Here is a 13,136-nt window from a genome sequence, read left to right as displayed (position 1 = left end):
GGGGGGGGGGGGGGGGGGGGGGGATAGAACACGAAAATGCAATATCACATCTAAAGTTAAGGATTACAAAATTTTGAATGTACTTCTTTACTTGAAACGGATTTAGACGAACTTTTATGGAGAAGGGACATTCATGATGAGTGTCAGCGAGAACGTTGGGCCTCGAAAGGAGGTGGATTGTGAGATTCCACATCGGTTGGAGAGGGGAACGAAGCATTCTTTCTGTATAAGGGGGTGGATTGTGTTTCCACACCCTTATAAAGAATGCTTCGTTCCTCTCTTCCTAGCAAACTACCTTAAGACTACCCGGATAAGAGTAAGTCTCCCCTCTTTGGAGGAAAATGTTCCCTTCCAACTAGACAACCGTTTCTTAAAACTTTACTAAGACCGGACTCGAAAAACTTGGCTTTTAAGATTAGCACCCAAGAGGAATCCTAGAAAGTAGAAGGGAACTGACTAACTAGTCACCAATGGCACCACCCATGATGCTAACTTGAAAGGACACCAATTTATACAAAAAATGGAACTCTTACCTATTTGGATTAACAAAAGAACTCTTATCCTAAACAAAAGAAGAACGTGTCGCCAGTATGAGACGGATGAACCAAGTTCTTGCCCAGCTTGAAGTCCTCAATCACACCCTTTTCCACTCCTATCGACGTGAGCCTGCCGAGGATGTCCATCCCTAAGACAAAGAGGAAAATAGAGTTTTTCTACGCCAAGAATAAGTGTGAACATCCCAACAACCTTTCCTTAGAGCCCCTTTATAATGGAGTTGAAATCGTTAAAAACTTAGATCTAACTCAACCAGTAAATTTTCCTTCTTTACAGAAAATAGAGCTAATCCATTTATCACGCCTGTACGAGCCCTTATCGATAACAGCATTCCAGGGATTCACCTTTTTTGGTGTCGCGTAGCCACTATACCAGTGAGATAGGTTCGAAACTCGTGATTTCTACCAGCGAGAATAATTCGAATACTTGTACTAGCTGAGAATAAATTTCTACCTCTTTTTTGGGTGATCGATGCGAATAAGATGAACTGTTGAACTATATATAGGCTGGATTCTTGGATGAATGTGCTTGAAGTCACTAAGTCGTCCGAAACCTTTAGTTTCGTCTAGTTTTTGCTCGAGTTATCCATGAACTTATGTATGTAGAATTAAGTTTGTTGCATCTTGGACTAATAATGCCTTAACAAACTCATGTTTTCACTGCAGTGTTTCTCACGTTAAAGTTATCGGACGACCATTATCGCCTTCATTTGACATCGAAATCCTCGCACCCTCAGGGGAGTTTCTTTTGAAATGTAATTATCAGGCAAAGACAACTTGTAACCAATTGATTATGCTCGAGAATGAGCCACGCACGATCCTTCCCACGTATTTGGAGAGACGTGTCGTTGAATTGCGACAGATTGTGAACATGCTTCGGGGAAATGTAGTCCAAGGTGAGTATTATGCATGGGGTGAGGAAGAAGATGAATCAGATGAAGATTTTGTTGCCTAAAAGAACAAAAGAAGAGGAAGATGAATGTGAATGTGAAAAGAACAGCCTTTTTTATTGTGATGAAATAATCTGTACAAGATTGTGGCTCGTGTAGATGAATGTGAAAAGAACAGCTTTTTTATTGCCTCATGTTGGATGTAGTTAAAAAAATGTTAGTAGTAATACCACTATAGTGCAACAATATTTTTCATTTCTCTCTCGGATTCTGAATGCATTTGTAGCTGTGTAAGGATTGTGTTTATTTAGTCAATGAACTTTAAACGGCATCGAATAAGTTCTAGACCGTTCAATTTTGTGTCAAATAGGTTATATTTTAGAACATGTCTAATAAAACTTTGCATAAAAAACAACTTAATTCTGCAACAAAATTGCTTATACCCGACAATGCAAGTGAAGCTATGATAAGATACTGAAAGTTTGGAATAAAATAAGTAAATTTATGCCAATAGGTGGTCACACCGAACACAATTGTTATAGCTAACCGCCAGTAAATATTGTTCTCTTTGGGCTACCCCGGACTTCCTCTCAAGGTTTTTGAACAAGTATGTTAATGAGAGGTTTCCACACCCTGAAAATATTGTTCTCTTTGGGTTATCCCTTTCGGTCTTCCTCTCAAGATTTTTAGTTAAGGAGAGGTTTCCACACTCTTAAACACGTAAGTTAAATTTGTAACAGCTCAAGCCCACGCTAACAGATATTGTCCACTTTGGCGTGCTATGTATTGTCGTCGGCCTCACAATGTTAAAACGCGTCTGCTATGGAGAGGGTCTAGCCTCACACCAACCGATAACCTGACTCTGATACCATTTGTAACAGTCCAAAGAAGACTACCTGCTCCGCTTGAGCTGTTATAACAACTCAATCAAATAAGTCCTAAAATTCACTCCCATCGTTGCTATAAGCAACCATTATAATTTAACCTCAGGAAGAATATCAGTTCATCTGCAAGAGATACTACATGATAATACACAGAAGCAATTTCCAGAAGTTCATGATGAATATATAAAATTTTGATTTCACCCTGAAGTCAGTGAATGCAGTAAGGGTTACACAGGAAATATGTATTTTTTTTTTTTACACATTCAAGTAGCTATTAATATGAATATAGCATTCATACTCTTGAGTAGCAAGGAGTGTCTGTCTTCAGGAGGCCTTGGACTTTGGTGCTGATGGAAGCAACTGCATCCCAGAAACACAAACTCTAATAACTAAACGTATTCGTTCATTCCATTTTAATCCATAAACTTTCGAATATTTCATTCTAACCTCGAGCTTTGAGCTTTACAAACAAATCCCTTTTAGTCTATATCGATAACTTCATTAAATTCTTCTTCTTTTTTTTTTTAAGAAAAACGCTCTTTAGTGACATTTATGAGCATCAACGTTCAGAGATTCTTCCATATTTTTGCCCTATGGATGCATTTAAGTTATGATATCATGGTGAAAAAGGGATACTGATGAAGAATCAGTGAGTACCTGATAACATGATATCAGAGAGGTGACCAATCCAAATGCTCCCGTGACACGAGGTGTTACTTTCTTAGGAGCTAACTGAAGCAGCCCGATTGCAACAACGATATCCATGGCGGCTTTAATAAGAGCAAGGGATCGCTCGTTCGATTGCCGAACCTTCACTTGGTATTTCTCATCCTAGATCAATTCAATACACCCAAAAAAACAGTACAATAAAGAGGGTGTCCAAGAGGGAAACAGTAGAATGTTTAGTTCATTGTTGAGAGGGATGAGTTAACATACTTCATACTTGTTCTTGTTCTTAAGATCCTTCTCCAGCTTTTTCCTAGCTGAGGAAAGCCTCCCAAGCTCTCCAAGCTAATACATCAAGGACAGATAAAGGATATCAGTTGCATCAAGTGAAAGACATAATTCAATGCAGGTAAGATTGGAAAACACTGACCTCAACCAATGTGGAAAATATTGATGAACCCATCCAACAGAACAGTGATATCCTACCGATCAGCTCGGCACGTTCTTTGTTCTATCGAAAAATACGTGTCAATGCTGATAATAGCCATAAAGTCGATACGAATGGCAGACATTTAGCTGGAATTTGAGTGATACCTTATAGATGCCTGTCCTGCTGAGCCAAACAATTTGATCGAGAAATAGAAACGTCGACAACAAAGCGTTTTTGCACTGTAAGAACCATCGAGTTAGGACGGGATTTGGATTAGAATGATACAAGTAAGTAAATTCTAGAAGTTTCTAAATCATACCTTCCCTAAAAGAACAAGGGGAAGAGGTGTTCCTTGAGCAGGAGGGCTGATTAGTCCATGCAAATCATTGACAAACTACAGATGAACAACAACATTCAAACAGAGAATAATTTAGACTAGGATTAACCAAAAGGGTATGCTGCAAAATATGCAAAAGAAGCTAGAACAGCAACACAACAAGCCAAATTCTTCAGTAGTATAAACGTGTCGAAAAGCAAACCTTGAAAAGACGAAAGACTTTGCGAGCTAAGGAAGTGGATTTATCCACATTCTGTGCTGTTCCAGGTTCTCCATTGCTCAAGAATTTAGAGCCATATTGTATAGCTCTGCAGATCTTGTCTCTGGCTTCAGCCTTATTGAGATACAGAACAACAAGGGCAAGTTCTGCTCTGGTTACATCCAATGTGCTCATCTCTAAAACTTATGCATGCACCTTCAAAGGATAACATACAGATTTCAGGTGGCTATTTAAGAAAGAGAAAGCTTAACGCAAGCTATGCATATCTTGTTTGATTCTATTACATTTGGTTCACAGGAAACATGTAGAATATTAAATTCTAGGTAGATGGCCACTATGGATTGAACTCGTTCCCTTTAAGCTCTTTGTTTTTGTCCCAATAAGGCAAGCTAGGAAGTACAACATCGAGCTCGTCTCGTAGTGATACTTAGGATTGGATTGCAATTCTACTCATTATTGTAGCTTTTGGGAGGATTGATCATGCCTATCCTACATTAGTTAGTGGTCCAGTCTCTATGTTCAAGACCTTTTAGTTATGTTCAAGACCTTTTAGTTAGCTGTAACAGCCCAAGCCCGCCACTAGCATATATTCTCCTCTTTAAACTTCTTCTCAAAGTTTTTAAAACGCATCTGCTAGAGAGAGGTTTCCACACGCTTATAAGGAATGCTTCGTTCTCCGTTCCTCTCTCCAACCGATGTGGGATCTCATAATCCACCCCCCTTCGAGATATTGTCCACTTTGGCCTTTCCCTTTCGGGCTTACTTTCAAGGTTTTTAAAATGCTTCTGTTAGGGGGAGGTTTCCACACCCTTATAAGGAATGCTTCGTTCCCCGTTCACCTCTCCAACCGATATAAGATCTCACAATCCACCTTCTTTCGAGATATTGTCCTCTTTAGGCTTTCCCTTTCAGGCATCCTCTTAAGGCTTTTAAATTACGTCTGTTAGGGAGAGGTTTCCATACCCATACAAGGAATGCTTCGTTCCCCGTTTTCCTCTCCAACTGATGTGGGATCTCACAATCCATCCCCCATCAGGGCCCAACATCCTCGCTAACACTCACTCCCCTCTCCAATCGAGGTGAGATCTCAAAATAGCACTCCATAGACTTTTTAACATCTAACAAAGTGCTTGAGCTAGTTCATAAAGTATGTCTCGAAGTAAGATCCGAACAGTATTAGAGGTGTTCAATTTGGTTCAGATAAGCTACAACTACCAGATTCATTCCAGCCATCTCATCAAACAACTTTCTAAGAGAAAGAACATAAAAACGAAAAACGAAAGAAACGACAACAGGATGGGGCATCACATCAGCCCATTCCACTTCATAGAAGCTCGTGCACAGTGAGGATTACTAGGGTTCTTTAAGCCTCTCCTTTCCTTCTTAACCAGAAATCTAACCATTCTACAATAATCTGAATGAGTATTGGCTAGAACAAGAAGAACAACGAAACCACAAAATCCAAAGAATCGATGAGAATTGCCTCAAAATATCCACCAAGAACATGAAGGAAAACAAACAAATCACCATGATTAAATTCATAAAGAAACCTATCTAGGTCTCTGAATATCTGTACAAATAATCACAGAAACGGGATTCTAAATCACATAACATTACCAAAAAACAAGGATTCGTTCAAGAAAAATTACAATATCTGCGGATTCTGCTTCGTTTTCTCTGCTCCGTGTCGCTGAGCCTCTCAGTATCAGTAGCTTCCGTATCGCAATTTCCCGCTAATGAAAGATGATAAACAGAAGAGGAACGATAAGGGAGTGTTTGGTCCTCTTCCTTCCGAGACTAACCAACAAAAATATCGCAAGGCCACGTCAGCCAGACGCTTGCTTACGTGTCACGACCTCATGGTGGAATTATTCTGACTTCTGTTTCTAGCCGTTGATGATGCCCCCAATCTTTCCGCGCCCGATCATGACCGTCCGTTTGCGAGCGAAAAAAAATATTTTTATAACATGCCACGTAAATTTAAATTTATTTTATTGTTTTTTTTTCCTAAAAATGGGATGAGAAATTTAAATAATTTGTGTGATATTTAAAAGCCTATGAATCCAATATCTTTTATAAATATCCATAAAATATGAAAAATATATTTATTTATCAATTAAATTATTAATTTAATTTTTTATTTATGAAAAATTTTATTGATATCGATATTTTATTGATATCGATATTTTATCGATATTTCCCTAAAATTGAAATTATAATATAACGTCGATATCGATATAATTTCATCTTTATTCATAACATTGATTCTTAATCAATCGAGCTACTAAATTTAAAAATTATGAATAGTTTAGAGAAGAGTTCGGCAACCCAAAATCGAAAGTTTAGGGACTTATTAAACTTTTATTTTAAGTTCACCTACCTAATAAACACTTATAATTTAGAAGAATTCCGAATATTACAGAGCAAAACGGAGACACTGAGGGTTCTTTATGCAAATTCTCCGCTCATATCCTCACGAACAAGGAATCGAGTTTGCTCTCGTCGTTCGTACTCGAATATATACAATCCGCGACGATTTGAACAGCAAGATCCAACAAAAATGATGAGCATACGATGGATGAAACGATGAATGATGAACGACTCGGTTTTTGGTTTATTTCCAGCTGAAAATACTCAAATTCCCTCTTTCCAATCTGTCTAATAGCTTCTTAGCACCAGGAACCTCCATTTCTACAAGTTTCTTGAGATACCCAATTGCTCCATGTGATATCATCAGCTTCTTGCATTTCTTACTCAGAGCAAGATTTACAAGGCAAGCGACGGCATATTTCTTAGCTGTGTTCTGTGGATTTGAGTCCAGCAGCATCACAAGATTTGGGACACTATTCTCTTCCTTCTTCACTTCATTGCTGTTTTGAGACAGCATCATTAAGCTCGCGATGGCTTGTGCTGCCACTTCTCGGACGCTGTTCGACTTCGCCTCGAGCATCTTGATTAGCGGAGGAACGAACCCCGCTTCCCCGAGTGTCTTTTTCATCTCTGGTAAGCTGCTAACCACGCAGATTGCTGATGCTGCTGCCTGCTGAGCACCTAATGATCCTGCTTTAAGGACGCGAAGTAGACATGGAAGAACGCCGAGAGATGTTAGAATCTCGGTCGGAACCATGCTGAGGAGATTTCTCAGTGTCCCTATGGCGGATTCTTGGGTTCGTGTGTGGTTGATGTAAACTAATAGGCTTTGTATGCCACCTTCTGAAATCACAGACATTCGTAGCTTTTCATTGCCTGTAGTGAGGTTTTGCAAGCATTCGGCTGCGTGTTCCTTCGACTCTGAGAGAATTCCGCTACCGAGGAGATCGATCATTACTGGAATGATTCCTTCGTCCGCTAGAGATTGCCTAACCTCTGGAATAGCTGACATGTTCTTCAAAGTGCACGTTGCTGCCGACTGCAACACGGGGTTGCTGGTTCGGCAGATATCGATCAGTGGCTGAGCTCCTCCATGGCCAACGATTTCACGTGCAGTTTCGACTGATGTTGATAGTCTTTGGAGGGAAATTGCAGCCTTTTCTTTACAAAGAGTGCTTCCAGACTCGACAAGTCGTATGAAAGGTGGTAGAACACCCTCTGAAATCAGCCAATTTTCGCAACTCCGCGATTCCACAATCGAGCAAATCGCCATTGCTGCTTTCTCACGAATGCAGGGCGATGTTGCAGAAAGCAACTGGATTAGAGCAGAAACGTTATTACGTCCCAAGACGCCAAGGACAGTCTTTTCATCCTCTCTCATGACCTCGACGAGGCTGTCGAGAGCTCTGTGCTTGGCTTCCAAGTGCCCAATTTGTAACCGGGCGAGCAATTCCCTCACATTTCTATGGTCAATCGACTCGGGTTCAGTCGAAGTACCAGTTACGGATAAAGGCAAAGCAGGTTCACCCAGCACACCGATCTTGATCAAATGGCCACAATCTCGCAAATTCAAATCCAACTTCCCAGATAACGAGTCGAGATCATTCTGCATTCTAAGCTTCCCGTCATACTTTTCCTGCAAACAGATCTCCGCCAATTCAATTGCTTCTTCCAACGTTTTCGAGATAGCCTGCAATTGCTCTTTACAGAGAGCATTCTTGGCGAAAAAGGGGTGGCTAGACAAATCCGATATACGAGACGGGATTCGCTCCATCTTGGAAATAATCATCTTCCACCTACCGAGAAACACTTCGACCTCCATAGCCTTACGTAGAGCTACTGGGACCAGCTCTTGGGCATGTAACAACCAATCTTCAGCCAACCGACATTCTCCCCGACGTCCCTTTACACTAACCTCCACCATGATTCTCCAAATGGAAATGAATTGAGCAGTACAGAGCTAAACTATCAGAACAAATTCAGACAAAACAGCGAAGTTCAAGACATGATCCAAGTGACAAACAGGCAAAATACAACGTTATTCAAATCGAAGGACATTGGAGAGGTTGCATAGACACAAAAATTGTATTGGAGCTTTAAAGAAAAGCCAAACCGGCACATATTTTCTGCTGAAAACAATGAACAGACAACCAAACAACAGAAAACTAAGAGTACAGTATAGCTGCCATATGAGTTATCTTCTCTCAATCAATTAAATGCAAAAGTATTTTTTTTGTAAGATCCCACGTCGGTTGGAGAGGAGAACGAAACATTCTTTATAAGAGTATATAAACCTCTTCCTAGCAGACGCATTTTAAAAACCTTGAGAGGAAGCCCGAAAGGAAAAGTCCAAATAAGACAATATCTGTTACAAATGGTATTAGAGCCATACACCGGGCGATGTGCCAGCGAGGAGGTTGAGCCTCGAAGGGGGGTGGACAAGAGACGGTGTGCCAGCAAGGACGCTGGACCCCGAAGGAGGGTGGATTCAAAGGTCCCACGTCGACCGGAGAAGGGAATGAGTGCCAGCGAGAATGCTTAGCCTTGAATGGGGTGGATTGTGAGATCTCACATCGATTGGGGAGGAAAACGAAACACCCTTTATAAGGGTGTGGAAACATTCCTAGCAGACACGTTCAAAAAATTTTAAGGGGAAACCCGAAAGGGAAAGCCAAACTCGCGGTGGGCTTGGGCGAGATGAGTTGGGAGTCTATCTGAGCTGTATTCCCTTTTTTCTTTACCATTTGATATCATAAGGAAACTAGCTGATTATGGATTAAAAGAGAAACTTCACTTTGAAGATAAGACAGTGTATGAACTTTTTCCTTTCAATAATGAAGAACAATGGTAGGAATCTTGGGCTGTTCATGATATAAATAAATTAGTTATTTAAGATGGGTCCAGCCAGTAATAGAATACCTTGAACTGATATGATTTCCTTTAGAAATTGAATACTTCCAGCATGATGAACATAATAGCCACCATATGCAATTGCTACTCCTCAACCTGTAAAGAACACATCGAACCCCCATCAATCAATACCCAGATAAACACTCAACCACAACAACAAACAAATCCTAAAAGGTCAAACAGGTAAAAGGCAAGCAAAAGCGAAATTTCAGCAGCAAACCTTCAAAACTCAAGAACAGTAAACCAAGTAAAGCTTGATCTGCAAACGCTTTTTCAACAGCAGTGATTCAAGGAAAGCGTCTGATCTTGAAGAACCATTGCTCGAATTAAGAACAGGAATCGATCCAATGAACAAACTCGAAGATTCAACAAAATCCAGAAGCTACAAAACGGTTCTTAATTTGGGGAAAAGCGAAAAACGTTCGAAAAATCATCGCGGGAAGACGACGAAGCTAATGAACAGGAAAAGAGTGAAAGGACACGGAACCAGAGGATCGAGAAGCCGAAATTTGAAAAGGATTGAAGAAGAATCAGAGCTTTTTTTCAACAGTAATAGACACCGACAAGGACGATCGCATTCAAAAATCAAATTTCTTGAAATCTCATACCAATTTCTCTCTCTGGTTGGAGGAAATTGTTAGCCCCACTATAGCTTCGCCTCAGATTCTGACTCATAAACAATTAATTTACTATGGGATTGTTGGGAACGAGAGGCAACATGGATGTTTGAACTTTAATATAACCGTTTAGTTTTTGGGATATTTAGAATATTAAATCTAAAATACTTTCTGGGATAAAAAAAAAGGTTAAGAATGATGGTCTGATACCATATTAAGAATGAAAAACATAAGTAAGATTAACCCTCAGAGAAATATAGGTGGGATCAATCGCTATCAGATATTGTAATTATACCCTACATTCACTGCTATCAGATATTGTTGTTCTCTCTGGGCTTTCAGTTTCGGGTTTCCCCTTAATGCTTGTGGGTCTCACAATCCACCCCCTCCAGGGGTTCAAGGCTTTAAAATGCATTTGCTAGGGAAATTTCCCTTTCGGGCTTCCCCTCAAGGCTCGTGGGATCTCACAATCCACCCCCTTCAATACCTCAAGGCTTTAAAACGCGTATGCTAGGGAAATTTCCCTTTCGGGCTTCCCCTCAAGGCTTCTGGGATCTCACAATCCACCCCCTTCAATACCTCAAGGCTTTAAAACGTGTTTACCAGCGAAATCCCCGCTTCCCCTCAAGGCTTGTGGGATCTCACAATCCACCCCCTTCAGGGGCTCAAGGCTTTAAAACGCGTCTGTTAGGGAAATTTCCCTTTCGGGCTTCCCTTTAAGGCTCGTGAGATCTCACAATCCACCCCCTTCACGGCCTCAGGGCTTTAAAACACGTCTGCTAGGAAAAAGTTTCTACACCCCTTATAAAGAGTGTTTCGTTCTCCTCCCTCCCTAACCAATGTAGGATTGTGGGATCTCATAGATTCAGTCGTATCATAGCTCCACTGATTTTTTTTTTTCAATCAGAGTATCTAACAGCGCAACCTGGTTCTACTTCACTGAGCCTCTGTTTATTTAATTACTATATGAAATTAATTAGCAAGATTTCTAACTTAACTTCAATTATTAAAATGTTGACGTTGACATAAATATTAAAATTTTATTTTTTTTAAAATATTCATAAATACTAATTTTAGAAAAAAAAAATATTTATTTATTTAATGGGATTAGGTTGAATCTATAATTCAAAGCATGTGTTGTACTCATTGTTAATATTTTTTTTGTGCTAAATAAAAAAAAATTAATTAATTAATTAAAAGAAATATTGAATAATCTCATATAAATATAAATGAATATTTCCTTTATCATCCTTATAATACGGAGCATGTGAGAATTAAATTATGATCACTACTTCATCATGTTTAACATTGACTTTTATAATTTAATTATAATAATTAATTTACTTTAAAATAACAATCTCAAAATAAATGATAATATTATTTTTTTTATTACTAAATTAATTTATTTTATCCTCCAATCAATATTTTTCTCCTATTTTTAATTGGACGGCTAGGATTTAAACCATCGTTGGGAACCATCGGTCAAGATTGAGCCAATTTTGACCCTTTTCTGGCTCCATCCTTATCGACAGAATGACGTGGCAACTCTACCACGTGTGGAGCCATCCGTACGTGTTGCTTTCTTTTACTCCACGTGTGAGAAATATCACTACTGGTCTTTCGGCGGCAAAAATTAATATCTCTTAACTTTTTTTATTGTATTAATTAAAATTAAAAAAACTAATAATTTTGTAAGTATATTTTCCAAAATTATATTTTTAAATAATTAAATTATATCAATAATATATTTTTTTATTGGAAAGATGTGGGAACATGTAATTATATATTATTGACAATATATATAAAATTAATAAAAATATATTATTTTTATTTCTCTGGTAGTGGCAGTGGTAGGTAATGGCAGAAAATAATAATATGAAAATTAATAAAAATATATTATTTTTGCAATGAGAATATTAATATGAATAAATTAATTTAAAATAATAGTAAATTGCTTTTTAATAAAGTAAAATCACATGTAAATTTGTTTATTTAAAGCAAAAAGTCCAATAATTTACCCTTTTTTTTCAATAATTCATGATATTAGTATATTTGATTGAATAATTATGCATTAATGTACCCATATTTTCAAATTAACTAATATTTTAAAAATAATATATAGTATAAGACGGTTGCTCGTCTCGAAAACTTTTGTAGATTGAGATTTTTATAAGCCGAGCAACGAATCTATTAATATGGTTCGAGATTGATTGATTTAATGATTGAACAAAATGGATTTAAGTTTCGAGAATCTATATTAGGTTGTCGTTTTTATGGTGTACATGAGTTAGGTTGAGAATTTGTTTTGGACCAACCCGAGATTTTGTATTAGTTGGGTTAGTAACCCAACCCAACACTCTATTCTCCCGTTGGGTTAAATTGGACTGTCAAATATATATATTTTTAATTATTTAAAAAAAAACCTACCATCTAAAAATAAATAGTTATTTTATTTAATCACTAAAGTTATAAAAGTTAAAAATTAAAAAATTAAAATTTTTTTTAGAAACTAAAAAATACTTGTAAGGTTAGTTCTAGACGAAAACGGTCAGTACTTTGTTTTAAAAATATCATTAAATTTACAAAAATTTCATTAATACCCTTAATTTTCAAAAAATAAAAATAAAAAACACCTTTAAACATTTTAATTATAGATTTATTTTTATTTATTTTAAAAAAATTAAAATAAGATCAAGATAACTATCAAACAAAAAAAAAATAGATTGTATTTATTTATTTATTTATTTTTATTTTATAGGATGCTATGACACATAAATATACACAATTTAAGTCACAGTTTTAACCTTCCATAATTATTATTCACCATCTTCTAATTTCTTCTTTTTTCCAATAATTACTGCTACTATTTACTTGTTTTCTCCGTTTTTAGGTCTAATAATATAGTTTTACTGCGGTAACCATTTAGCAACTTTTAATTAACTTTATCGTCTACTAAGTCAACTCAGGTAACTAATTATAACCAAATTATGAAGTCCAAGTTAGAGATTAATTACCACAATTAAAACTCATAAAAATACAAAATACATATATATATATATATAAGATAAAATATAGGTTAAAATATCATTTCGATTCATATATTTTAAATTTTATTTCATTTTTTTATAGTTTAAAATTGGTCCCATGATTATTTATATATATTTTTATCGAAATTTATTCAATAATAATAAATAATAACTTTTATGTAAAATATATATATATATATATATATATATATATATATATATATATATATAT

At 37.1% G+C, this 13,136-nt stretch overlaps 3 protein-coding genes across 6 annotated transcripts in view; 1 reads left to right on the top strand and 2 right to left on the bottom strand.

Moving 5' to 3' along the window:
- Nucleotides 1-1,759, top strand: part of LOC111450467 (F-box protein At4g00755-like) — a 5,363-nt gene extending 3,604 nt beyond the window's left edge. Inside the window, exon 6 of the mRNA XM_023090631.1 lies at nucleotides 1,221-1,759. Within this exon, the coding sequence (XP_022946399.1) occupies nucleotides 1,221-1,509 (289 nt within the window). The 3' untranslated portion in view covers nucleotides 1,510-1,759. The remainder of the gene's footprint in view (nucleotides 1-1,220) is intronic.
- A 728-nt stretch (nucleotides 1,760-2,487) lies between these two features.
- Nucleotides 2,488-5,764, bottom strand: LOC111430455 (peroxisomal membrane protein 11D-like). Of its 2 annotated transcripts, none has more exons than XM_023067069.1 (8): nucleotides 5,631-5,764; nucleotides 3,964-4,176; nucleotides 3,744-3,818; nucleotides 3,589-3,663; nucleotides 3,425-3,505; nucleotides 3,265-3,339; nucleotides 2,986-3,159; nucleotides 2,488-2,688 (listed from the first exon to the last, which is right to left on the bottom strand). In XM_023067069.1, the coding sequence occupies exons 2-8, from the start codon at nucleotides 4,153-4,155 to the stop codon at nucleotides 2,653-2,655; spliced, it is 708 nt and encodes a 235-aa protein (XP_022922837.1). In that variant the 5' UTR covers nucleotides 4,156-4,176; nucleotides 5,631-5,764; the 3' UTR covers nucleotides 2,488-2,652. The 2 variants fall into 2 exon arrangements, with proteins under 2 accessions (XP_022922837.1, XP_022923605.1); XM_023067837.1 differs by having other exon boundaries at nucleotides 5,599-5,748.
- A 542-nt stretch (nucleotides 5,765-6,306) lies between these two features.
- On the bottom strand, nucleotides 6,307-9,955 carry LOC111453798 (vacuolar protein 8-like). Of its 3 annotated transcripts, XM_023095043.1 has the most exons (4): nucleotides 9,749-9,955; nucleotides 9,482-9,643; nucleotides 9,271-9,357; nucleotides 6,307-8,316 (listed from the first exon to the last, which is right to left on the bottom strand). In XM_023095043.1, the coding sequence occupies exon 4, from the start codon at nucleotides 8,273-8,275 to the stop codon at nucleotides 6,596-6,598; it is 1,680 nt and encodes a 559-aa protein (XP_022950811.1). In that variant the 5' UTR covers nucleotides 8,276-8,316; nucleotides 9,271-9,357; nucleotides 9,482-9,643; nucleotides 9,749-9,955; the 3' UTR covers nucleotides 6,307-6,595. The 3 variants fall into 3 exon arrangements, with proteins under 3 accessions (XP_022950811.1, XP_022950803.1, XP_022950820.1); XM_023095035.1 differs by having other exon boundaries at nucleotides 9,482-9,955; XM_023095052.1 differs by having other exon boundaries at nucleotides 6,307-8,311; nucleotides 9,482-9,955.
- Between the last annotated feature and the right edge of the window lie 3,181 nt (nucleotides 9,956-13,136).

This window comes from Cucurbita moschata, unplaced genomic scaffold (genome assembly GCF_002738365.1).
Source record: "Cucurbita moschata cultivar Rifu unplaced genomic scaffold, Cmos_1.0 Cmo_Scf00001, whole genome shotgun sequence".
NCBI lineage: Eukaryota > Viridiplantae > Streptophyta > Magnoliopsida > Cucurbitales > Cucurbitaceae > Cucurbita > Cucurbita moschata.
This window is presented reverse-complemented; position numbering and strand designations above follow the sequence as displayed.

Coding starts and splice junctions, on each gene's coding strand:
- LOC111430455 (XM_023067069.1), bottom strand. CDS start 4,155: ATGAGCACATTGGATGTAACCAGAGCAGAACTTGCCCTTGTTGTTCTG. Junction 3,664..3,743: donor CCCTTGTTCTTTTAGGGAAG/GTATGATTTAGA, acceptor TGGTTCTTACAG/TGCAAAAACGCTTTGTTGTC. Junction 3,340..3,424: donor TATTTTCCACATTGGTTGAG/GTCAGTGTTTTC, acceptor TTGATGTATTAG/CTTGGAGAGCTTGGGAGGCT.
- LOC111453798 (XM_023095035.1), bottom strand. CDS start 8,275: ATGGTGGAGGTTAGTGTAAAGGGACGTCGGGGAGAATGTCGGTTGGCT.